At 44.1% G+C, this 27488-nt stretch overlaps 1 protein-coding gene across 2 annotated transcripts; it reads right to left on the bottom strand.

Moving 5' to 3' along the window:
* On the bottom strand, nucleotides 1-26737 carry DHX8 (DEAH-box helicase 8). 2 transcript variants are annotated; one of them, XM_066627040.1, is made up of 23 exons: nucleotides 26568-26737; nucleotides 24280-24365; nucleotides 24081-24153; nucleotides 22797-22879; nucleotides 20662-20771; nucleotides 19308-19604; nucleotides 16486-16630; nucleotides 15028-15228; nucleotides 14276-14363; nucleotides 13776-13873; nucleotides 13074-13221; nucleotides 12143-12324; nucleotides 11106-11300; nucleotides 9419-9604; nucleotides 8941-9151; nucleotides 8166-8347; nucleotides 7743-7883; nucleotides 5536-5691; nucleotides 5009-5146; nucleotides 4043-4171; nucleotides 2874-3070; nucleotides 1877-2056; nucleotides 1-1321 (listed from the first exon to the last, which is right to left on the bottom strand). In XM_066627040.1, the coding sequence occupies exons 1-23, from the start codon at nucleotides 26671-26673 to the stop codon at nucleotides 1102-1104; spliced, it is 3552 nt and encodes a 1183-aa protein (XP_066483137.1). In that variant the 5' UTR covers nucleotides 26674-26737; the 3' UTR covers nucleotides 1-1101. The 2 variants fall into 2 exon arrangements, with proteins under 2 accessions (XP_066483137.1, XP_066483138.1); XM_066627041.1 differs by having other exon boundaries at nucleotides 26617-26678.
* Between the last annotated feature and the right edge of the window lie 751 nt (nucleotides 26738-27488).

Genomic DNA, 27488 nt, shown 5'->3' on the forward strand with positions numbered 1-27488 from the left:
TAGAAGCTGTTTTTGTTTTTAGTTTATTGTTTTAAAAGGTGGTAAGATGAGCATCTCTTAAGAAAGAGATAAGCAGACCAAACACATTTTCTCTTGCTCTGGATTTTTTCTCAGACTGGAAGTTTTCTATACCTTCTGTATTTTAAAAGTTCTTCTGGCACTAGAGAGACCTCCAGGACATAAGGCATCCTCCCTTATCCTCCTCAGTAAGCAAGCAGGCAACAGCTGTGATGTGAGGGCTGCTATACAGAGTCATGAGGCCATCCAGCTCATAGTATTCTTACTTTGCCCTCTCCCAAGCACAAACTCTGAATGACAATTTAAAAAGCTCCTAGTATGATGGCAGAGAGTGTTTTCCAGAAAGTACACACAGAGTGCCTCACTTTAAGAAAATAAACACAAACAATAAAGACAAACATAGTCCCTGCTTTTCTTTTCTTATATAAAAAAACTTTACAGGAAGATTTTTGATTAAACACAAGAATACAACTTCAATGACATCAACCGTTCTGATGCTTTTTTAAAAGCAGGAACAAGTTCTACTGAAAGCCTCTGTAGCTGTTTGGGCCTAGAAAAGAAGTGAACAATGACACTATGGCGCACCCAACAGAACACATCTAACCACAGCCTTTCCCACAGGAATCCTTCAGTCTCTGTCCAACAGCACAGTCATTCAAGTGTATTGCCACTAGGCTGCTTCAAAGCCAAACACAAATGTGAATGGGAGAGGGAGAAAATACAGCATTCCAAAGGGAAAGATCACATGGTGAGAGTCCGGTATTCCTAATTTGGGCAGCACACAGATTGAAATTCCATTAGGCTTTCAGTAACCAAGTAGGACTAAAGTCACACAGCAACTTTTGGCCATCAGGCATCAAGGTACAGAACTAAGGTAACATTTCTGGTCAAAGAAGGCATGTCTCTGAATTAGCCATGACAGGCAATCAGGCAGTGGTTGTGTCTTTGGGAGCTTCATTTCTTTCAGCTCCCTGTTCTTTGAGAAATAAAAATGGCAAAATGACAACAGATGGTCAATATAGTCTGGGACTGGACTGTGTGAATCGGAATGTCCAAAAGTTCTTGGCCTGTAAGGAGGAAGGTTCATCGGCGCCTGAATGCCCGTGATATCCTCCAGGCATTGGGCTCTTCATAGCGGTTGTAAAGGGGCTCTAGTCGCTGCTGCTTCTTCTGCTTGCTCAATTTGGTGGGGTCAGAGACCTTGAAGAAAGCTGGAGCAAACTCCACCAGCCAGCGGGGATCTATGGTGGTGACTTCCCGCATATACTCCTTGGTTGTGAGCACCAGCTCATGGTATACCACCCTATGGGGAGAGGATAAGAAAGATGTTGAGAGCGCAATATCCTAACCCAGGTGTCTCCATTGTCACTCTTCAAAATTTGTCTCTCATACAATTTATAAAGGTGTATCTGCACCCTAGGATTTTTAAAGGCTCAGTAAAAACAAGTGCATAAATCAAAATTACATTAGAACCTGTTTTCTTTTGAAACATGTTTTGAATCTCCAAAATCAATTCTGCAGCATAGAAACACAGACACATAGATTGGTATTTTAAATAGTTACACAGATAGGTATTTTATATACATAGATAGTTATTTTAAATGGTTTTCTGATGCGACAGGAGTATACATCCACAAAACTGTGTTTATCTGTCCACACAAACTCACATTTTGAGATGGTGAAAGCAGCTCCAGATAAAACCAATACTATAGGCTTTTGAAGAATGAACTTGACAAGGAGCATCCCTTTTTAGCATATCAATCTTTAAGCTCATCTCACACTCAACACTAAAGCGGCAAATTCTTCACACTTTGCAAACAGACTTCATTCTCTCATCCCAGCCCCATCCCTCCCTTACCATTCTGGCTGGCGGTTGAAGAGGGCACTTGAGGGGTGGATGTAGACCACCTGCTGGTCAATTAAGGTCCGGTAGCCCTCTTGGGGGTCCTTCTTGGCTGCATTCCGGAAGAACCCGCTGCAAATGGCCTTCTGGACTCTTACTGTTGCTTTTCCACACGACACTACGTCCAACTTGTGCCTGTCACAGCAGAGAAGTGATGGAGGAGTTTGCAGCAGATGCCACTGATGATGCAGTGGTTCCCTTCTGCGTCCAGCCCAGGTTCTCCTCCCCATATTCTTCAACCAAGTCTGCCTTTCCACTACGTTGTGTCACTCAGATGCCCGACAAAGTTGTTTGCCCAATTCAAAAATCTGTTTCCAACCATCTCTTTATATTGCTACACTTTCCCATAAGCTTTGAAGGGGTATGTTCTGCCCCCTTCTGTGAGTATGTTCCTAACCAGCCAGGGCTGAGTTTCATAACACTGATATAAAAGTTAAGGAATGTTTCTACTGTGTTTTCCAGGGAATGACACACAGCAAAATCACCTATTAAATGCTCACATGAATAAGCTAGACTGCCTGGCACATAAAGAATTACAGTGCAGATGCCAAGTACATCTCCTATGGGAGAGAGTTCTATAGCCAGATTACAGCCACAAAAGAAACGTTCTCTCCAGCCTCTGCAAGTGAAGGCATCACTCCTAACCTCTGCAAGTGAAGGCATCCAGAGAAGGCTCCCCAATTATGGTCCCAGCTGCCAAGCACACCTTAATGAGAACAGGAAGCCCTTCAGCTACCCTGGTCCTAGACCATTTTGTGCTTTAAAGGTCAGAATTGCCACTTTGAACCATTCACTAAAGAGGCTATGCAGTGTCTCCAAAACTAGACGTGATAGGGCAAAACGGGTGCCATCGGCACCCCAATATACCCAGGAATTGGTGTAATGTTTAAGGAAGCAAAATGTGTGTTGGCCTGTTTTATCATAAAACATTTGCCCACAATCATGCCCTCACCTGTCCATGATACCCAACATCTGTTTACGAATATCCTGGGCCCGGCGCAGTGAGCGAGCTTGGATGAAGTTTTCATAGCACCAGGGGTTGGAGAATTTGTTGTTCTTCCAGGAGTTGTAGACAGCCAGAAGTGTGAGGTGATCCCCTTCGGTCTGGTGGAACTTGGCCTTCTTCTGGTCAGCAAGAGCTTGCTTGTCCTACACAAGTGATAAGAAGTTAACTTTAACAGCCATCTTGCTAAGCCTTTGGGAATTTTGATACTAAGCCAGTCCTAGGTAGGGAAACATGCATAGAATTCCAGTTCCTATAGGATTACGCTCAGGAGGAATCAACATATTTACAAAACTGAAATATTTAATATATATGCTGGTAACCTGCAAAAGAGGCAAGACTAAGTCAATCCTATTATCCAATCTAAGTCAATCCTATTATTTTAAGGGGCTGGCATTGCTCAGGGAATATTTAGCTTCATCTAATGGCATGGCACCTATGTTGACCATATGCAAGCAGAACACACAACCTCTTTATTGTTATTATTTTGAGTATTTATAGCCCACTGCTCAACTTGAAGAACAAGCTCCCAAATAGGCACAACCAAAGAAAAACAAATTAAACAAAAATAAATTCAGTCATAGATGGAATGAGTCTCCCACTGAAAACAAATGGATTTCTATTTGTTTTCAGTACAAAACAAATGGGACATTTGTTTATAATCCCACTCATTTTTCCCCAACTACAGGTATTTAATTTTTAATTTTCAGAACAATGAAATGGTACACAAACAACAAAATGAGTGTTTGAAGCATTAACTTACAAAAACTGTTATAAAAAAAAAAAGACAATGCTAATAGTACACACCCCAAGTTAGTTAATCAGTACTGGAAAACAATAAAACTGAAGGGAGTCAACTGAAAATATTTGGCTGACCAACATCTCCAACCCTAAAGACCTCCTGCCGTGTCCAATCTACCTCTTCTTCAAGTTTTAAGAACAGGTGCAAAGCATGCCCATGGGAAGGATGGATCCTGAACTCCCAGATCTACACCCTAATTCACTATCCAAAGAGACCAACATCTTTTTTTTCTTCCTTAACTCCAGCTCAGCAGAACCAGCACGTGGCTGCCCTGCAAAGTACAATTCCCCTCCCCCCAGAACGCACTCAGTCATACCTTGGGTCTATAGAAGACGTTCTGCACAGATAGCATTGAGACTATTGTTAGCATCTCCTCACTACAGCCCAAGTGTACCGACATGATGAGCATCTTGCAGAGCATGGGCTCCAGAGGGAACTCTGCCATCTTTCAGGAAAGAGGAAAACCTCATTAGTTTTTACCTCACTCAATTCTCCACAGTCTCCCCCAGAAAACAGCATTTTACTCAAAGCATCCCACTGAACATTTTCTAAGGAGAGATATATTGTGGCCTGCCTGGGTTAGCTGACATAAGCTCATTCCCTTTTCTACAGATGCTCACAGGTCTGTGAGACAAGAGCAGGGCAATGCACCCCATCCATCTCTCATCTACCAACCCCTAGAGGAACTGCCACCACCCCCAAAGTCATGGGACTATTCTGTGCATCCAGGGTCATAGGATTTAGCATTCTCCATGTTTTTCGGTATTCTGGAAACTTGCTCCTCCCCTCCCCCCTCTAAAGCAAACGCCCAATTATCTTGAGTGAGCAATTAGAGAAAACCAAAACAGGTTCAGTATCTGATAATCTGTCAGATATCTAAAGGCTCTGCTCAGCCCTTTTGTCCTTAGGAGCAATGATAAGAGATTTTCAGTGGGCTGCGTTGCTCTTTGGCTCTCAGGATATACTATTACTTTGTTCTGCCTGCCAACCCATCTCCAGTTTCTATATCTTTTTCCACTGCTCTTTGTAAAAAAAGTGCCAACATAGTTTCCTGGAGGCAGAAGTAATTATACAAAATATTTATACAGATTCATGGCCTATTCTGGACTCAGAATTTGGATTTTACACAGACTCATTTTAAAGCTGGTCTGACTTGGATATCCCCTGTCCATCACCCACCTGCAGTAGTGAGATGTGCATAATGCAGGCCTTACAATAACTATTATATATTTTATTTTTTGAAAGCAGAAGTCCTAAAAAATTTGCAAAGGAGAAGGACTACCCTGCGTCCAAGTCGGGTGAGCAGCCCTTCATCATCCAGTGCTCCCAGGGTGTACAGTTGCTCCATTGCAGTGATCAGAGTTTCCATTGGGGGGGCATCCATGAAATCAAAAGAGAGTAGATCATTGATTCCCATAGCCTACATATCAGAAAGTGTGTGTGAGAGAAAGATACATTATTTTCTGCTGACTGCTGGACACTCACCTGGCAACTTGAAGAGGCAACCAACCCCACCCCATCCCTGTCCCCAACAAAAGCCTCTTGCTCAGTCTTACAGAAAAAAGGATCACACGTGGTTCCAATACATTGGTTGGCAACCTTCAGTCTCGAAAGACCATGGTATAAGCCTACAGCACCAGGTATTCCCAGGCGGTCTCCCATCCAAGTACTAACCAGGCCTGACCCTGCTTAGCTTCTAAGATCAGACAAGATTGGGCATGTGCAGGGTAATAAAAACTCACTAAAGGCAACCACACATACACACTCTCAGCGCAGGCAGCTCTTGGTTTCTAAGCCCACAGTCCCTACCTTGAGGGACAGCACTGTGCTGGCCAAGTTGGTCCTTTGGATCTCAGGCACATTGGTGGTCAGCATCTCATCACGGTAAGCACGTTCTGTGTAGAGTCGGTAGCATTTGCCGGGCCCCGTCCGTCCGGCTCTCCCAGCTCGCTGCTTTGCCTGAGCCTGCAGAGTTCACAGAAAAGATGCAAAGTGGCAGAGGGAATTCCTTTTCCTGTCTCCACAACAGGTTTTGCTGAGCACCAGGAAGCTTGACACAGCATAGAATATAGACAAGAAGTCAAGCAAAACAGGGAGAACAGGAGAAAAAGAATGTGTCTTTTTTTAAAAAAGGATGTTTCTAGCCCTTCTAGTGTTGCAATCTCAGAAGCCAGAGCACACATGTGTGTGCCTCTCTCTCTCTGGATGGGGATCGTGATACAGTCTGAGCAAGTGTTTGCAGCAGCAGAATAAAAATTGTGCAAATCTGCCCAATTGATACAGCTTTTGCATGAAATAGATTTTTTTCCCCATTTTAGCATACAAGTGTTTTGCTCCTGGCGTTTCAAGAGGGAGGAGGAAACAAGCTTGATGGAACAGGGAAGGGTCAGGGAGAGAAAGAGGATTGTGTGGGAGGAGAGAACAGCAGGCAGTAAGGAGGCTGGAACGGGAGAAAGGGGCACCAAGGGACTTGAAAACAGAAGTTCATTTAGAGCAGAGCCTGAGAACAAAAATACCGAATAAGAGACATATACATTAATTGGGACAGAGAGCGGAACAGCCTTAAAACAAGAATGAAATCTTCAAGCTGATTGTTATTTGGGGCAGACCTCATGGGACAGGGAGGAGCTGCTGCTGCAGTCTTAAGACTAAACAAGAACTGTAGCATTAGAGAAACCACAGAAAAAGACAGCCTTCAAGTGCCAAATTTTAGAACTCTTTACTGTGCCACACAGGTGCCCAACAGATGAACAGAAATACAAATGCTGCCCAGCTAATAATGGAGGAAGGGCATGTCAAAGCACCCTGCAATGCAGGGTAAAAAGTGGGCAAAACTCAAGGTTGAACCGAGTTGTAAAGACAGTTCAGGAACAGTGGCAAAAAGTACTTTCGTCCAGGACTGTCATTGCTGGCGTTATTAACTTATAATGCTGAAATAATGATGGCAAGCTGTCTTGAACACAATTCAAGTGTGAAAGAAGGTATACAAATAAATTGTCTGATCAGGCAAAAGGAGCAAAATTGTGCCCTTGGACAATTTCTTTTGAGACGCTATAACAAGAAGTATCACTGTTACTCTAGAGTGTTATCATCTCAGTTACAGATGTTATTTTTTATCAACAAATGCCCATAAAAGTAACCCGATCAAAAATAATTGGGGAAAGAAGCTGAGCATTCAAGACTTCAACAACATTTGATAAAATCCAGGTACACTTACGGTTATGCACTTTCACCATGTGCTAACAAAACGGAAAGTTTTTCAAAGTACTGTACTGATGGCATTTGACATCATATAGATTAAGATGTACAGGAACAATGATAAAAGTTGGAAGTGCAACAAAATTAAGTCTGGTTTTCTACATACGTGATGGGAGCTTCCAGAGATTGAAAAGGGTCTTTACACAAAATATTGAATAGTCAACTAACCCCTTCAATTTGATCCCTTGGTTAGATACCCAGGTAACTTAAGAAACAGACTGTGAAACACATGTGGAATATATTAATTGCAAAGAAACTGTGAGAAGTTGCTCCCCTCCTCTAATGAACTATTGGTAAGAATCTGGAACTTAACAGAGATGGCAAAGTTGACCAAATATTTCTGCCTGAGTGATTGTAAGCAACCATTAGCAAATTTTATAAAATCCTGGTCTTCTTTCTTTGATGTTCTCAGGGTATGATATAATTTAGACTGACAGATATCAGACAGATTACACTCTTGTAATACTGTGAATCTGATATCTATTTGTGCATCTCTTGTGTTACGAGTATGAACTATTTATACATGCATAAAAGTGTATATATGTTGGGCATTCTCATGAAAAACAAGACATTCCAAGAGAACAGACTATTCAGAATATCTGACAACAGGGTTAAGGAGAGACAGTGATTGTCTTTTTCACACTTCATAGAACTGAACAGGATAAATCAATCCCATTAGCAAACAGAAATTATGTCATTTCCTGCCCACCCCAACTGCAGATTTCAAGAAAAACAGTTATCCAGGACACACTGTATACCTGGGAAATTGGTGTCACCACCAGCTGGTCAATTCCTGTCTTAGAGTTGTATACTTTCTGCTTCACAAATCCAGGGTCTACCACATAGTAGATGCCATCAATGGTAAGAGAGGTTTCGGCAATGTTTGTGGCAATGACCACCTGGAGAGGGGGAAAAAAAGCCACAAACCCTGTGTCAAACAACATGCTAAGCAAAGTTGGTAGAAGCAGGGCTAAATCTCAGCTACCAAAACCGTTCCCTCAGTTCATATGAATACCACACTTTGCCCTTCAGTGCAGAAAGTGTTGGGCAGCTATCCATTCCTGAATCACTTTTGAAAGAAACTTCTGAAGGCCTTTTGGTTGAATCCCAAAGGCCTCTTATATTCTTACATTCAGCATTAGAGTGGGGCAATAGTTTGTAAGAAATGGTTGAGTAGTTACCTTTCGACTGCCTGGGGGAGCTGGGTCGAAGATTCGTGTTTGCATCTCGCTGGGCAGCGCAGAATAGACAGGTAAGATGATCAGCTCAGGCACATCAGGACCCAGAGATTTCATCCGCTCATAGAGAATCTCACAAGCTGTGTCGATCTCCTCCTGGCCGGTCAAGAATACCAGGATGTCTCCTGCACAGAAGGACACCAACCCCTACGGTCAGGGTCCACCACGATTCTTGCAACTCCAGCAACAAATACAACTTTGAGATTGCAGTCACTGCCCTCTTATGCTGACCAGGTAGTCTTATGCTGGTCTTATGCTGACCAGGTAGAGCCATTCACAATCTGGCATGTACTCATGCCAGAGCCATTCATGAAAGCATAAAATCCTCAGGGCAAATATGGGAAGAGAACTCTTAATATACATCATAATTATAAGAAGCAATCCTGACTTTACAACTGTCAAGGCTTTGTAGCCAAAGAACTCTGGGAACTGTCATTCTATAAAAACTGCTGAGAATTCTGCTTGTGTTTGCCAGAGCCACCTATCATGGCATTGCAGGGGCAAGCCTTGATAGCCGAACCATTGTTGAAAAATTTATATTCATCAGCACTATGTTTTTAAGGGTTGGGCTGAGTGGGAATATCTCTCCCACATACACAGCTATTCCTTGCACAAGGATGAGAAAAATAATTTGGTAAAAGGATGCGAGTCTCACCCATCCCAACTGCTTGGCGGTTTAGTACCACAACCTTAAGGAAGGGGGTGAGAATGATTTTACCTGGCGGCTCTGTCAAATGAATTTGCATGACTGTGATCAGGCTGGCATCTAGGTAATCTGTCTCTGGCTCCTTAGTGTAGAGGATCTCCACTGGATATGTCCTGCCTGGGATGGTGAAGATGGGGGCCTCATAGAAGTATTGGGAGAACTTGACTGCATCCAGAGTAGCTGATGTTACAATCAACTTCATGTCCGGTCTCTTCTGAACCGTCTGCAGGACAGAAAAGTTGACAGAGTGAGATGAACACAGTGATACAACCAAGAAGAGTTAAAAGACCTGGCTAGACTAGTCTATGGATCAATCCAGAGCCTGGATCCAGGATAAACAGGATTGTAACTTGTTTGAAAATGGACTTTTATACATGGAAGCCAATGATCTCTTTATACTGTCACAGAAAGCCTTCCAGCTTTCTGTTTTCTCCAAGGACATTATTTTTAAGGGGGACAGTGTTGGGAGGAGAAGAAGAAATGTTGTGACCTTTTTTAGGAGACCAAAGAGCACATCAGTGTGTATAGTGCGTTCATGGGCTTCGTCCAACATGATGATGGCATATTGTGTAAGGTCTGGGTCAATGAGGCATTCTCGTAGAAGCATCCCATCTGTCATGTACTTGATCACGGTCTCAGGGCTCGTGCAGTCCTCAAATCGGATGGTGTAGCCAACCTGTAAGAAAGTGGCACGCAAGAAATGGCAAGGTTGAAAGAAGAGCTGCTTCCACTCCTGCAGCATTAGAGCTCAGCCTATTTTTTTGGCAAGCAATCACCAAGGTCCTCATGGCAGCCTTGAGCCTAGCCATAATCACTATGGTTTACACCAGGGGTCTTCAAACTTTTTGGCCAGAGGGCCGCATCAAATATTTGGTGTCGTGTGGTGGGCTGGAAAAAAATTTAAATATAAAATTTAAATAAATAAGAGATGGAACTTAGAAGAGTAAATAAATGAACAAATGGGCCCATTCCTTCAACCTCTCTGGCTCTCAGAACACCCTCCAGACACAATCAGAGCATGGTTCTGGTTATGTTCAGTTGAGTGGGCCAGAGGCTTTCAGGGGACAAGAGGTGGGCTGCGGGCCGGAAAGACGTTTGCTGTGGACCGCATCTGGCCCCCGGGCCGGGGTTTGGAGACCCCTGGTTTACACCAAGCAATGGACACAAGCTGAACAACGCAGATTCTGTGACTTCACCACAGAAGGGCAGAAAAATTGTATCTGATATTTAAGTCAGCATCCCACCAACCTCTCCTTTCGTTAAACAAGAAAGAAGATTATAGGCTGTAAAGGCCGATTAAGGCTGAGAAGAGAGTATTGAAAGTATGTGGACAATGCCTGGGTGAAATCTGTAAAGTCAGAGGTGGGATTTTCAGTGGTCTGGGGTTGGCACTGTGCTGGATATATTCATAAGTTAACAAGCTGCAGCTTAGGGTCTCACAATCTGCTGGGACCTAAAAAATATTTCTGAATGTCAGGATCCTCAAATCCTCCAAGCTTTTTATGGCTTCGGGACTCATCAAGTCTAAATCTGGCACTGGGTTAGCTATTCTTATTAGCTAACAAAAGATAAATTTTATATACACAGTAATTTTGCATATAGGCATAATTTACACAGGTTACATAATTCAAACTACAGTGGCCATCAGTATCCATGGGGGTCCAGGACTCCCCTGATACTGAAATCAGCAGATGCTGGAGTCTGTGGAGAGGGCAGAGTCATGGTGCTGCAATTACTTACATTAAGGCTGCACCAGGCCCGCTGGAGGTCAAGCTGGGCCTGCGGCCCTCTCAGCCGCCCTCCTCACCTCCTCAGAAGGCCTCTCTGATGTGACCGGAAGTGACTTCTGGTTTGCATCTGCGACTTCCAGTCCCGCTCAGGAGCTGTTCTGAGGTGTGGGGAGATCAATGGAGCATGCTGTGGGCCTGCCTGCATCTCAGGATACCTCCCAGATGAGACCAAAAGTTGCAGACCAAACTGGAAGTGACTTCTGGTTTGGGAGATGCATGGAGGCATTTGTGGCTGTTCAAATCTGCAGGTGCTGAGTCTACAAATATGGAGGGCCCACTGTATATACTTTTTTTGGACAGTGCTCAGATTGCCCTAGAGTCATGTTACCTCCCAATATCGAGGTTAATCCAGACAGTAATCCAAAGAACACTGCTACCACATCTTACCTCCTGTCCCAAACAGCATCCAAACTCTTCTGATACCCTCTTGGCCACAGACATGGCAGCCACTCTACGAGGCTGAGTGCAGCCGATCTTCCCACGGGCGGTATATCCAGCCTCAGCTAGGTACTGAGTGATCTGTGTGGTTTTCCCAGAGCCCGTCTCGCCAATGACTATCAGAATCTGGTTATCATGGACTGCCTGGAAAGAGGAAGGCATGGATAGTTCAGATAAAGCTATAGTACATCTCTTCACTTATCAGTTATTATCTTACAGCATTTTCCAAATGCGTGTGTCTATTTTGTTCTACACACAATATATCAAGGAAGAAAGTCATTTTTGTTCATGCTCCAGAACTGGCTTGGACTTTTTTTTTTTTTTTAAATCTAGCTGATCATCATTCTAATGCAGAAATGGCCTACAAAGTTTTGTGGATACGGCAGGTAGACCATGAAACGTGCCTCCAATGCAAATTCTGGCAGATCCCACAGCATCCTACTAAAAGCCTGAGTTGTTTTAAACACGTTTTAAAGGTTATGGTTCTTACTGTTGCTGAGAAAAAACGGAACGTCTTTTTAAAGACAGCACTCAGACTATAGGAAGCTGAGCAGAGCTTCCAGTAACCAGGGAGTGGCATTTAGCTCGGAAAACAGATGCCTCAAGCACACATTCTTTCCTCTGTTTCCTGCTTCTACAAGTTTTTCTCAGGGTGACTTCTAGCATTATGCCTTCCTTATGAAGCTGCAAGATGTGCTCCATCCCCAACACTTGCTCAGGGTTCACACTTCTGAAACAGTAAATCTGTAAGCAGATCCCATTTTTGAATATGCAAATAGTATTTACGGGTGAGAGGGAATATATATTTAATAAAAGTATGAATTCAGCCTGAAACATACAATCTGTATTCTGGCTGAAGAATTTAAAGAAGAGCAAGCAGAATTATATTACATTCCCCTGAATTCTGGCACAGCACTGACCAGGCCACTGTGATGGGAATAACAGAGTATGGGGCTCCAATTCAGGGCAAATAATTTTGGGCTTACCTGGATAAGCTGATCCTTCAGTCGGAAAATCGGGAGACTCTCCCGCTGCTCGATGATTGACAGCTGAGTCTTTTTGCCGTAAGAGGCTTTGTTACCTCCAAAAGCATGTTTCTTCCATTCAGGGATGTCATTGGGCATCATGCCAATACCCCGCATATTGGCAGCAATTTGCCTCCCGTCCACTGGGAAGAGAAAAGAAAAGGTCTGTGAAATATGCATCAGAGCTCAATCTGTTGGGCAATGTGAAGAAAGCAAAGGAGGACCAGTTCAGGATGGACAGATTACATAAGTTCAAGTAGTAGCACAGTAAATGTAAGCAAGGTAATAGGAAAAAAGTTCCTAACTCTGAAACACAGAGTACTAAACTAGGACTGACCCTTTGGGTTGGTCCTGTGGTCAGTCAGTCAGATATACCCCGGTGGGGGGGGGGAATGGAAAAATGGGAACAGCTGCCCATTTTGTTCCAAGCACCCAGGAGTTAGATGTATACATCCACCTGAACTATAAATACAACCTCTGAATATGGACATTTCATTATTAGATATTATAATCATTATTGATAATCATATTGTCCTTTAATTCCTCTAAACTGACCAAAAGTTACCTAAGCATGTGGTTATCCCCTCACTGGGCAGCAATCAGTTTCCTAAGGAGGACAACAGGGCAGTAACACACATCAGAATGGAAAGGTCTGCCTTGCCATCTACTTCAGTGCTGCCAACTGTGACTGACAGGGGCTCTTAGGGAGGGAAGAAAGATTCTCAGTGTTCCCATATTGGATTAAGAGTAAATATGTCTATCACTTTTTCTGTTGTATTTGAGTTTGAAGCGAATACTATCAAGTGCTGGACCGTGTTTCTAAACATTACTGTTTTATTCTCTGAATACATTTTAAAAAGTCTAGATATTTTATCAAAAGGATTTTGCATACCATCTGGGAGGGGGTCCACCCAGTGTTTGTTGAGTCCCATGGGGACAGAGTCCATCTCTGCTTCCCTCTGGGCCTGCTTCAGTTCTCGTCTCTCTTTAGCTAGTGCACTTTGCATCATGGCCGCTTGAGATAGGGAGCCATCAGGATTCTGGAAGTACAGGAAAACGTCAAGCATTGTTCCTTTTTTTAAACAGCAGGCCTTCTAAAATTCAACCTCATATATGCCCCCAAATGTGAGGACAAGAAGTATTCTGTTGGCAAAGTCAGCCTATCACCAGTTTGCAGGTACAAAGATCCAAAGAAAAGGGGCGATAGGGTTTCTCAAGTCCACCACATGCTTTCACACACAGGAGCAAAACATCCTTACAGGTTACTTTTCCCAGAAGCAAATGTTCTAGGTTGGCCACACAACATCATGCTAGAGAAGCACACCAGTCCCAGATACCCTACACTGGAGAAAGAGGTTGATTGTAAACAGTTCCCCCTTGAGATACTGGCAGCATTTAAGTCCTTTCACCTTTCTCAGAGACCATAGATCCTGTGACTTAGACATACCTGCCTGATTCCCCCCCCCAAGTCTCACTGCACACACTCCATTCCTCTCCACTGCCTGATTTCCTCCCCCCCAACCCTCACTGCACACACTCCATTCCTCTCCACGGCTAGCAACTACCAAGGGACCCATGATTTGGATTCTATCACCTTCACAATCTTGATGGGGCTCATGTCCATACTCTGCTTTGTGTGCCCTCGCAGGAATGGTGGTTCCTCCTCTACCAGTTCAATTTCCAGATCTTCATCTAGAAAAGGGACACAAAACTCAGTTCCCAACAAATTACTGTTTTGCCATAACAACCCCCTTTCTAAGCTAAATGCATTAAAGGGTTGGCATCTAACCATCTCTGGGTCAAACCCACCCCAGTTCCCCCATTGCCAAGTGTTTTCCCCCTACCCTTTAATAACCTCCAGTCTTTAACTGTTAGAGAAGAAATAGATTCTTTCATCATCACTATTCTCCAGCTGTCCTAGGCAAGCCAGAGGAAGAGGGAACAATGGCTGGACTTGCCAGCAGGCTGCTTGGGAAGAGTCTCAACCACAGTTCCCAAATTCAGAATGAGTCACAAGCAAAGGGAATTGCTGACCATGGAAGCACACTGGGGCATGAAACCTAGACTGCCACAGGACTCAACAGGATTCATTACCTTCCTCATCGTCAACCTTTGGCAGAATCCCTGTTTCCTCATCAAAATCAGGGAACTCCTCCTTGGACAACACATTGGCAGCAATCATCTGGAAAAGAAAACAGATCAGCATATGCCCATAAGCTTAGGACAGACAGTCTTTTGTCTTGTATTGACCACAGATTTTTACAACGCAAAAGTTAGCAGTCTTTCCATATCCATATAGAGTACCATGCAGGTAATGTTACCTCCACTAGCATGACACAAGTTTACATGATAGATAAAATGATGACTAAAAAAACATACATAAACACAAAACATTTCAAAGTGTTTTTGTGAGCCATTATCACAGAGCAAAGCAAAGCAAAGCAAAAATGCTTTGTTATGCATTTTTTATTCAGCTTGGGTTTCTTGTTATTCATTTTGATTTGTGTTCTTGAGAATATAATGGCCATTCATTCATATTTGTTCATTTGTTTCTCTAGTGATGCAAAAGAAGGCAACAGCCAAAGTGAGTTGGGACAACAATAACAATAATTGTTTCCCTCTGCCCCTCTTTGGAGGCTTCCCCCTCCTTTCTTTGCTGCCTGTGGTCTTTCACCAGCTGTCAGCTCAGAGCACGGTGAGCAATTCCACAGGCCTTTCTTTATTTTTGAAAGTCTCCAGATTTGCAGGAGTCCTGACTAATAGAGCAGACAAGGGCTCATTATCTGCAGCCAGATTGCCTACTTTTTTATGCCTCAGTAACTGGCTCCTAAAACCAAAGTTGTTACCTGCTTGATTTCCCACTTCTCTGGGTCTGAAATGCGAGTAAGGCGCTTCCGTTCCAGGGTATCATCCTCTACTTCAGGGGCACTGACCAAGGATAGGTGGGTAGGCCTGTCTGGGTTTCTCATGGCCGTCTCCTCTGCCTCTCCAATGAGGTTTCGGCGTCTGTTTGGGTTCAAATCTTCTCCTGTGTCTTGATCCACATCCTAAACAAACATATGTGACAGATCAGCATATACCACAATGTAATAATAAAACGTTGCTCTTGCAAAACAAAAATAAGACTAGACAGCAGCAAGCCATGCTTTCCCCCGGTGTGAAACACAGCATCATCTAATCCAGGGGTGACCAAACCCTGGCCCGAGGGCCACTTGTGGCCCTCGGGGACTCCCAATCCAGCCTTCAGGGAGCCCCCAGTCTCCAGTGAGCCTCTGGCCCTCCGGAGACTTGCTGGAGCCCACACTGGCCCGATGCAACCGCTCTCAGTGTGAGGGCGAGTGTTCAGCCTCTCGCGTGAGCTGTGGGACAAGGGCTCCCTCTACTATTTGCTGTTTTACGTCTGTGATGCAGCAGCAGCATGAAGGAAAGGCCGGCCTTGCTTTGTGCAAGGCCTTTTAGAGGCCTTGAGCTACTGCAAGACCTTCATTCATTTATATAAGTTCCATCTCTAGTAAATTCATTTCTGTAAATTTATTCAAATTTTAAATGTAAATTAATTTTTTTTTTCTTGGCCCCCTACACAGTCTCGGAGAGATTATGTAGTCCTCCTGCAAAAATGTTTGGACACCCCTGATCTAATCACTATAACTGCATGTGTTGTACAACTACATGTCTTGGGGCTCTCAAGAAGAAAAATCTCTGGCTAGAAAGAACTGCTGTGCCTGAAGCTCTTTTGGCATTGGGCTCAGTATGGTCTCCACAGGGTCCTCCAGTTACAATTCTCCCCTCTTGCCATCGTTCTTAAAACTGCTGATGAAAATTAGGACATGATGGATGAGAAGCCTCAAATGACTCCAGAGCAGGGCTTCATGGTTTAAGTCCACAGCTGTGAAGAGCATTCTGGAGCTACTGGACTGGGGAAAGAAGCATGAGGCAGAGAGCTAAGAGCAGCAGGGCAGGCTTATGAGTTTTTTTTTCCTTTTTAAATTTTCAAGATTGGATTAGTCTTGATTTGAACAATGAAAAACAGCTGGAATCTTGAACATTCCAGAGAGAAAACTGCAACTGCTTGCCTTCTCAGCTATGAAGCATATCTCTAGTCCCAACAGAGCAGTACAGCAGCCTGAATACACAGCCCCTGGCCAATGTCAGAGACAGTATACGAGGGTACATTATATGGCCAAAATGGGGAAGGAAGAAGGATAAAGAGAGAGACAGGTCAGGGACTGACAAATGAGTAGTAGAGAAAGAAAAGGGAGGAAGAAAAAAAACGGAGGCAAATGGAATGATGGGGCCTCTCTTACCTTCATGCTGAGACTGGTTTTGGAGCCAGTGAAGGACAGTACTTTGACCTTGACCCTCTGGCCTTTGCTCACCACGTCAGCCACGTTAGCAACACGACCCTCCCGGCGCAACTCTGAGATGTGAACTAGCCCTTCCCAGCGCTTCCTAAAGGGGAATGGGACACGGAGAAGCTGGGCAGGATGGATTCAGCACAAGTCTGCTATACCCTATGTGCAAACTTTCTAATGTTACACTGCAGCCACATCAAACAAATAAACAAACAAATGCATCAAGGTGTTGAGAATAATTCAAAGGGCAAAGACCTCTTAACAGTCAGGTCTCTTAACAGTTAGATGAGTAAATCTACAGCCCAACCCTAAACAAGCTCATTTTCAACTATGTCCTCGAATCCAACAGTCCTGAGTATTCTGTGTGCTTAAAATTGAAGCATTAATCTATAACAGACTTGCACAACTTGTGACCTGCCAAGCTTAATGCTTCATAGTTACTGGGTTCTGTTTATTGCTTGCCTAGGCCAGTGAAAACAGGAAGGATGTCAAGCATCCACCAGGCCACAATACATGGCTGCTAGTTGGGGTCTGCTCGCTAGTTCACAAAGTTGTGCAGGCATGACCTTTAACAATAATGATTACATATTTAATTCCATTATTAAACTAACCATATGGTATACAATTGCTTCAGAGAAAGCATACCTCAGATACAACAATATTATCAATTAAAACTTTTCCATACTGATCAAGACAGTTTGTCAATATTTGCATTCTGAGAACACTTTTTAAAAGATTGTTAAAGAAAACATCCATTTTAAAAATAAATTAAATAATTAAATATTAAAATTGTCTTTCTAATCTGGTCTCAAAAAGAAACCCTGAACTTATCGTGAAGATTCATTCTCTTTGGGGTACTCTTCCCCACTTGTTTCAGAGATAGGGTTATGCAAATGATCTCAAAACTAACCCATTCTAGTGGGAGAAGCGTCCCCCGTGTGGGGGTATACTGTTCCATATTGGGGGGGAAAGCCAGGATAAAAATATTTTTTAAACAATAAAGCAGCTGAATAAAAGATATAACTTGGAACCCAATAAACCATTAACTTAAAGTAATTTTTTTTTAAGTTTGATTATTAAATCAGATAGGGTTGGTTAGGTCAGGGACTAGCCAAGGGTCTTTGCTCATCAGAAAGCCCACTGGGCTAGGTTGAACCCTCAGTCCCTGTAGCAGCAGCTAATGTGCTGTCAGAGGGCAACTGGTAGGGGGACACCATGGGAAGTCCAGGGCAGGGTTTTCTACGAGCTTTACTCCAAGCAACCTGGTGCCAGCATTGAGTCCCCTTCACCCAAATAGAGATGCTTGTGTCTCCTTGTCAGATCTGGGCTAGGGCTCTGACTGTTCTTGTCACCAGTTCTGACTCCCTCATTTGTGGAGCTTACAGCAGACAAGTGACAAGAACTTCCCCTTTATCTAACAGAGCCAAAAAGCAGGAGATGCATGAATGATTAAACTGTCAGGGAAAGAAAAAGAAGGCAGAGAGAGAAAGAAAAGTGATCTGAGATGGGCTGCTAGCACAATCACCACAAAACTCACAGTGAAAGCCAATGAGGCTCTGGGAAAGCCTATTACTTCAGGAGTGTTTCTCCCAGTAAAAGGTTAGTGACCTGCCTCAACAGAAGTGAGAAGAGTCGTCTTATCCTAGAAAAGCTCCACTATTCCGTTGAAAGAGAACGGAATCAGTTGAAATCTTAAGCAAATAACAAGTGGAACACTGGGTTACACATAACTCTTCTTCAGCAGGAATAGGTCAATGCAAAAAGTTACAATACATATATGATTGATACATATATGATGATTACGGGGCTGGGGCACCTTCCTTATGAGGAAAGGCTACGGCGTTTGGGCCTCTTCAGCCCAGAAAAGAGACGCCTGAGGGGGGACATGATTGAGACATACAAAATTATGCAGGGGATGGACAGAGTGGATAGGGAGATGCTCTTTACACTCTCACATAATACCAGAACCAGGGGACATCCACTCAAATTGAGTGTTGGGCGGGTTAGGACAGACAAAAGAAAATATTTCTTTACTCAGCGTGTGGTCGGTCTGTGGAACTCCTTGCCACAGGATGTGGTGCTGGCGTCTAGCCTAGACGCCTTTAAAAGGGGATTGGACGAGTTTCTGGAGGAAAAATCCATTATGGGGTACAAGCCATGATGTGTATGCGCAACCTCCTGATTTTAGGAATGGGTTAAGTCAGAATGCCAGATGTAGGGGAGGGCACCAGGATGAGGTCTCTTGTTATCTGGTGTGCTCCCTGGGGCATTTGGTGGGCCGCTGTGAGATACAGGAAGCTGGACTAGATGGGCCTATGGCCTGATCCAGTGGGGCTGTTCTTATGTTCTTATGTTATATAGTAAAAACCAACTCTTACATGCCTAGGCTGACGTGGACCAAAAAAGCTGAATTATAGCTCATGAGGATTTTGACAAAAGCAATGTTAAATGGATTGCAAACCATCTGGTCTTGGGGAAGTTAGCAACAGGATTCAATAAGACATATAAAAAAAAAACCTGAAGAATTCTGTGTAATCTGAGGCTCGCTTCTAGCAATATTTACAGCCCAATCCTATGCATGTCTACTCAGAAGTCATCCACAGAGTTCAGTGGGGCTTTCTCCCAGGGAAGTGTGCTGAGGACTGCAAACTTAGAGCAGTTAAAAGGAAGTAAACCTTACTTGCTCCCTTCTTGGAATTGCAAAGCCAAGCAGCAGCAGGGAATGAAAATGGTAGCATGCAAGCTTCTAGTAGAGGCCATTGAGCTTCAAATACCTGAGTCCTTCTAGCTGGACAAAACAGCCAAACTGCATGATGCTGGTGACTTTGCCATTGTAGATGTCCCCAATGGAAGGCTCCTCTGGTGGAGGTCGGTCCACATGCTTATCCCTCCATCGTTCACTGCCCTTGTCTCCAGGCTTCTCCCGTTCCTTGCGGTCTCGGCTGGGACTTCTGCTCCTAGAGCGGTACCTGGATTTGCCCTTACTCCGTTCGTGTGACTGAGAGTGAGAGCTGGACTTTTGCTTCCGCTTTCGATCCCGATCTCTACTGCGGCTTCTCCTCCTTTTCTTCCTAACAACAAAAAGCAGAAAACATCTCCAGTCCACTACACTTAGATGCCATTTAATACACTACAGAAAATGAACGTGCCTGCAGCTCCCACTGGTTGCTGTTGCTTGAATGAGTTCCAGTCACTGCAACCACAGGACAAGGATAAAGTGTTTGGAGACATTCAACTTCCCACTTGCATGCTTGCCCCTTGCCTTTTGTAGCCAAAAGCAACTAGAACCAGCTGGGTCCATGTGATGCTAAATGCCTTGAGAGATGTTGGTGGTCACTGCAGCCTTGAAGGAGGCTGACCACGCCTGCAGAAATCCTCCTTGGATCCCAAGAACTATGCCAGCTATCAGTCAGCCACAAAAACCTCTCCTTCCTGGACACAAGGTGCACAAGCACAGGGTAAAAGCTCAACTCCAAGGATTTTGGAATATCCTGGATTTTCTGTTTCATTTTAGTTTGGTTCTTAACCCTGTTCTGGCACTCAGATGACCTTGGTTACTAGCTGCCACCCTTACAGAGAAGAAGGACAGGAGGAATGTGACCCTCTTGATTATCTTGGAGCTTTCAATACCACTGACCTTTCTTTAAGATTGGATGCCTGGACTGGGCATTGGGGTACCATGCTCTGGTGGCTCTACTCACATCCCAATGCAGGTGCCAAAAGCTTGTGATGGGGGATTTTAGCTCTGCTTCATGACATTTACGCTGTTTTAGAAGGCTCTATCCTTTATCTCAAAATACTAAAATTGTCATGAAATTACTTGGTGACATCTGGGAATGAGTTCATCTTATCAATGGATGTCAGGCAAGAAGCAACAAAAGGAAGTTAGACCTAGTTTACATATTAAGGGAAAAATACTTTCTTCCTAGGCTACTGAGCATGCATGCAATCTTCTTCCTTTCTAATATTCTAAAGGAAAAACTGGGTGGGCATTTGTCAGTCCTCAGAAACAGTGTGTCCTGCCTGAGGGAGTATTTCAACTAGGTGATCCAGTGACAGCCTATGTTTTACACAAAACACAGATTGAAAACATTTCCTTCTGAAGCAAATGTGACCCAAGGAACCTACTGGTCTTCATGGCTGCGGTGTTTCTCCTGCTTGCCTGCACTTGGCATTAAAGCTTCCAGTTCTTTTAGGGCATCAGCAGCTACCTTCACATCATCTTCATCCAGCATTGTCTATGGGGAGCAAAAAGATAAAGTTTCTGAACACAGAGCAGAGATTCTATTTCAGCATCTCTTTGAAAGTACATGTGGTAAGCAGATGAACTAAAACAAAGCTTCTCTTCCCCTGGCTCCAAAGCCAGAGCGCATACCACAGGCTGCAATACAATATAGTAGAACCTCCAAAGTTGACTACCTCTCTATATTGACTACCTCCTTAAGTTGACCTAATTTTCACAGTACAGACACTGCATATACACTATGGGAGACCAACCTCTCTATACTGACCACCTCCGTAAGTTGTATCTTGACCACTTTGACCATTGCACAGAGTATTAATTTACCCTCCATTAGTTGCCCACTGAATGTGATACTGTGGGCCTGTGTTTTGTCTGGTTTGTCCCATGTTGGAAAAGCAAGAAGCCATGCGACAATCCCTCCCCTATGCCGGCTAGCGCGTGTGCAAAAGGGTTTTTATAGGTGGGCACACAGCACATAGCCGACAGACCTGCGCCGGCTGCTGACTGTACCTGGACATGTACCAAGTTGTGAGGGACATAAGGTTGCTTGTGCACAGTGAAGCCGCTGTCCTTTCACTTTGGTTCCCATCACCACTGTATTACTTTACACTTATATTGAAACACAACTGCTATTTTGCTGCCTGTTCTCCCGGTTTGGAGAGATCCTTCTGGAGCACTTCACAATCCCTTCTGGTCTTCACCACTCAGAAAAGTTTAGTGTCATCCACAAGTTTAGTGTCCACCTACCTGCTTATCCCTGTTTCCAGGTCATTTTTGAAGATGTTGAAAAGCACCAGTCCCAGGACAGATCCTTGATGCACTCTGCTTTCCACCTCTCTCTACCTTTTTTGTCAATTGCCCATTGACACCCACTCTCTGTTTCCTGGCCCTCAACCAGTTCCCAATCCATGAGGGGACCTGTCCTCTTATTCCCTGACTGTGGAGTTTTCTCAAGAGCTTTTAGTGAGGGACCGTATCAGACACCTTCTGGCATTTAGTGAATCTGAATAGACCCAGTGGAGGCCTGGCAGCCTAAGTAAAAAAGTATTTTTTGTTTTTTTTTAGCTGTTGGGGTTACGTAACATGCTACAAGCTATGGGCTGGCAAGGGATAGCATTGGTCTGCCTGTCTGCTATGAAACCAGGTATTTTTTTTTAACTTACAATTTTTTTTAAGCTTATTAATTTTCAGGGGTTTTTTTAAACACCGATTGTGGGCTGTTTATTCTCTGTCTCTTGATATATAGATGATATAAATAGTAAGCCTCACAAGAGGATCCATTCTCATTGATATTTGCAATAAAACTTTTTAAAAATCCAATCTAAATAATAACTTGGCCTTGCATTTGTTGTCTTGGGAGCTAAACATGATAATATTTAAATGCCTTTTTTTCTGTATGGTGACCACCTCCCTATGTTGACCAATTTCCTCCAGTCCCTTGGGTGGTCAACTTAAAGAGGTTCTACTGTACTTACTTACCTCGGAGTAAGATCTATTGGACATATTGGGACTTATTTCTAAGTAAGCATCTAGGATTGTGCTGTCAGTCAAGAAACAACAGGAAGGGCCAAGAAGTTCTGAATCCCACTACTTGCTCTTAGCCCCCATCTCCATTCCTCAGTAGTTGTCTTCCAACCCTGCTCCATACCCTCACCTCCTTCCTCCAACCAGCTTCTTGGAATGCACCACTGCTTGTTCTTGACTAACTATCCACCCCTCTTGGTGTCACCTGCCCAACTTCCCCTGCTTCCAGTTGCCTCAGCATCCCTCTCCTGCCATCACTTCCATGGGGTCAAGTCGTAACTCAGGGCCCAATCCTATCCAATTTTCCAGGGGCGGTGCAGCAATGTCATTGGGACATGAACTGCTTCCTGTGGTGGGAAGGAAGTCACAGAGGCCTCCTCAAGGTATGGGAAGATTTGTTCCCTTACCTTGGGGCTGCATTGTGGCTGTACCAGTGCTAGAAAGTTGGATAGAACTGGGCGCTTAGAGAGCTACTAACTAACACACACATACCTACCCTGACAATGGGATTGTCTGGCCTGCAGAGAGCTGGAAATAACTCCTTTAACTTCTCTTTCTCTGTTTTTGGTTTAACTGCATCTAGTTGGATAAGAAAAAAAGTGACACGTTTTTGTTATTTCACTACAAACATTTCTGATATTAGATCAATACTACTTCTATTTTCAAAAGACGTTTTAGATTTTAACTTGTCTGTTTGTGCTTTGCTCAGACATTGCAGAGCTTTACATAATTAAATAATAATTCAATTGATTGGTGGACTAAATAATGTATAGGAGATTATCTATTCATACAACCGTAAGATACAAAAAGGCCATGTAATCTGCTAGTTGTAAGGCAACATTGACCATTCCTTCCTTAAAACATGCAGAATTTCAAACCTTTATCCAGCCCCTACAGACTCTATAAAATTTTAATCAAGGTGCAGCAAAACATATTTGTCTGCAGTTCCTCTGTTTGTCTGCAGGAAAAGGAACAAACAAGGGATACTTCTAAATAAGTATGAAGTCACCTCAGCACTATTAGCATAAGAAGTATAATAATGAGTGCCCCAAGGGGTGTGTGTCCAGTTCTTCTTGAGCAAAGTTTTTGGGTGCAACATCTTGCACGCGGTGAGCTCCATTGTCCACCATGGGCATCTGGCCTCACAGGTAGCCTGGAGCTAAAAGATCTACAACAAAAGCTGACCCAGGTGAGAGTTAGGTATTAATAGAGATAGCCAGCTAGCTTTATTATTTTATTGCTGATATGTTTCCTAGATGTTTATGCCTCTAGCATTTGCTGCTTTATGTAACCTTATGTACTTAATAAACTAAAATCTCTTCTACCAAGTTGTTTCATTGTCTGTTGGGGACAAAGGTTCAGAATCCTGCCTAGCTGTTCAACAAGCTACCAAGTGCTCATTGAGGTCTAGTAACTTGAGGACTGAAGCTTTAACTGGAGAAAGCGCTCAGTGCCTGCAAGGGATAGAATTAAGCCTAGAGGGTCTCAGTGTCCCTGGACTGAGGCACTGGCACATACAGGGTGGTGGCAGCACTACTGGACGGGGGGGCCTTGAGGGCTTTAGGGTTCGAGAACCAACTCTGAGCACCCCAAACCCCCCAAAGTTTGCAACAAGTACTCATTCTGAATGCAGTGTTTGCTTCCTCCTTCCTGCCCCTATGTCAGATTATAGCTTCGTTGAAAACTTTCCAATAGCAGCTGCTGCACCCCATTCTCATTTAACAAATCTATCCACATGCTTGAAGGGTTCTGATGACCAATATAGGATTAAAACACTTACTTTTGCTAGTGGAAGGTTTCACAGGAGGTCGCATTGTCTGTATGAGACGTAGCAGGTTGCTGATAAGGGAGTCCTGAAAATATAAGTATTTTTAAGAGCAGAACAGTCCATGTTATACTAACTTCTCTACCAAAACAACCACCACTACCAGCAGTCCCTACAATCTACCACATTCAAAGGCCTTTTAACAGTCACTTACTGTAAACTCAGCACCATTCTTCATCAGAGCTGCCTTGAATGTATCAAAGGTCGTGTTTTTTTCTGCGAGGTTTATCACAAATTCAGCTGTGAAGGGAAAGGATGAAGGGGAAGATGAAATAACAAGGGAAACATTCTTATGAGCAAATACTACTCAAGCTAACTGTGCTTTGGAACAGGCAAGAGGAACTTAAAATCTGGTTTGGTAGACTCCAAGGTTACCCTGACAAACTCCCCCCCCCCCAGTGCTGCAGGGACGGACCATCACAAATCAACCAATGCAAGCCAGAGTTCAGCGTGCTAAGTGACAGCAGGTACAATGGAGAGGAGACACCTGCAGATCAAACAGTATTAAAACCCAGTCACCCTACTGATGGGACGGGGTGGTGGTGAATGTGAACCATCTCAGACCACTAGACCAGGGGTCTCCAATGAGGGCCACATCATAGCCATATTGTATATTTTGTACATTTTGCGGGTCAAAAAAATCAGTTTTATTTATGAAAGAATGAAATTTAAATAAATGAATGTTTTACTTGGATCCTTTTTGTAATCAGCATGATATGGATTCAGAACAAAAGAGAAAGGTGACAATTACAAAGAAATAATGCCATGCTTAAACAGAGAAATGTATATAACAAGTCAAAATGTGAAACATTAGCAAATGCTCTGACAAAAAAAAAAGTTGCTGAGGATCAGATAAAAGCTTGTGGTGGGCCGGATATGGCCCCCAGGTCACAGTTTGAGACACCTGCACTAGACAATCTGACAAGGGGAATAATTACAAGCAAAACCCATCAGAATTATTTTCAGGTTTCATTGGATCTATCTCTACATCAGCCCTACACCCTGCCCGCTATCTGCAGCAACCCCTTGCTACAAACTTAAGATAAATTAACAAAGGTAGAATAGTTACTCTATAATTATCCTATAACTTGTTTTAACCCATTTCTGCCCAGCCCGCAGGTGTACACATTTGATCCCTGTTATGTATATGCAACATTGGGCAGAAAGGGCAAGCTATAGCTACACTCAGGATGAGGAAAAAACATATTCTTGCAACACTTTCTATACCAGTGGTTCTCACACATTTAGCAGCGGCACCCACTTTTTAGAAAGAGAATCTTGTCAGAACCCACTGGAAGCGACATCATGACCAGAAGTGACATTATCAAGCAGGAAAATTTCTAACAATCCTCAGCTGAATCCTATCCACACTTAACCAGGAGTAAGTCCCATTTACTATCATTGTTAAAAGAATATACATAGTAGCTTGTTAAAACTACAGGACTGCAACATTTCCCCAAAGGCAGTCACATATCATGATAGCATCAAGTTTAATATATTAAAAATAAAATAATGAAGTGAATGGGGATCCATGTGAAATTGGCTCACAACCCACCTAGTGGGTCCGGACCCTTGGTTTGAAAAACACTGTTCTATACAAAGTATGTATGTGCATAGCTAGGGTGGTAGTTACTCCAGCCCCAATGTATTTTGCTCATGGAGCATCTAAGAATCCAGAGGAGGTGAAGTACCTTGCATCCTTGGGGAGAAGACATCAACAGGTCGCAGCTAAAGTACCAGGATATGAATCATGAGGAGGAGCCATACCATGATGTAGACTGCCTGCTTTCCACACATGAGGCCCATGTAAACCAGTGTTTCTCAACATTTGTCCTCCGCCACATGATCCACCTTTTTGAAGTACCCCCAGAAGTAACTGGTGATGACAACCACCGGTTACTTTCAGCTTGGGAGGCTAGATGCGATGCGACCAATACCAGTAAGAGGCTCAGGGTAGACAGGAGGGCTTTCTAGGTCTTGGTAAAACACGCTACCACTGTTTGTTGCATTGTGTTCCTGGTCTCACAGCCGAGTGGCAGGCGCCCAGGGGTCCTGCAAAGGCCGCCAGATAAGTACCACCGGTGGGACCCGTACCACTGGTTGAGAACTAGAAACAGGTTTTGAGACTCGGGATGGGGAAAGCTTCTGTCTAGCTGAGGATGAGACCCGAGACACACTTGGAGTGAGTCCTACTGAAACGAATGGTGGGTGCTTCTGGGTTGACAGGTGAGGGCTTGGAGGGTTCGGGGAGGTGTGGTGGGTGGGCTTTGCCTCCCCGGCCTCCCCACCCACCACACCTCTCTGGAAGGGCTACTAGCAGCTGGGCTAGGCTACTGGGTCCACCAACCCTCTAGAGCCCCAGTCAAAGGCAGCCCCTTTCCCTCCCGCGCCCACAGCCAGCCAGCCAGGCAGAGCCCAGCCCAGCCCAGCCCAGCCACCCACCGAGGTCCTTGTCGTTGATCCCCAGGTGGTTGTCGAGCTCAGTGCAGACCTTCGAGACCAGCGACAGGTACTCGAGCTTGGCCAGCTCCTCCGCGGGGTCCGCCATGGCGCCGCGCGAGCCGGAGGCCCTCGCAGGGCCCCTCCTGGACTCACTCGAGCAACACACTTCCGCGCTCTCCTTCGGCACTCGACGCTGCGGAACGGAACGCGCAGTCCTCACTTCCGGTTTGCGCGTTCACAGCCGCCATTTGAGTGGCAACCCCAACTGTAGACCCTTTGGGGGGGGAGCTCCACTAGACTCATAGAGCCACAACCCTAGAAGCGAAGGAAAAACTAAGGACTGGTCACTTCCAGGCCAAGCCTAGGCCTGTCTACTCAGAAGTAAGTCCCATCATAGTCAATGGGGCTTACTCCCAGGAAAGTGTGGATAGAACTGCAGCCTCAGAGCCCAAGCCTATGCCTGTCTACTCAGGAGTATGTCCTTTTAGACTCAATGGGGCTTACTCCCAGGAAAGTGTGGATAGGACTGCAGCCTCAGAGCCCAATCTTATGCCTGTCTACTCAGAAGTAAGTCCCATTAGAGTCAATAGGGCTTCCTCCCAGGAAAATGTGGATAGGATTGGGCTATTCATTGTTAAGAATGACTCGCCCATGTTTTGCATTTCTACACACTACTGGGTGCTGTGCCATAAATATCTCAATGAAGGACCTTCCAAATATGAACGTGTGGCAGAATCTGCATCTGCTAGAGTACTTGTCTTTCTTAAATTTATTCTGGGTTAAAGAAATAGGAGACAAGATTTCCTGGAGTGGGGGAGTTTGGTAGTATGCTGTTGCACTCAGTCTGTGAAAGAGAAGGCCATCCAAAAGTTTGACTTTATCAGATCTATTCCAGAATTGATACTTGAGGTCACTTTCCTC

This window comes from Tiliqua scincoides, chromosome 5 (genome assembly GCF_035046505.1).
Source record: "Tiliqua scincoides isolate rTilSci1 chromosome 5, rTilSci1.hap2, whole genome shotgun sequence".
NCBI classification, from domain to species: domain Eukaryota; kingdom Metazoa; phylum Chordata; class Lepidosauria; order Squamata; family Scincidae; genus Tiliqua; species Tiliqua scincoides.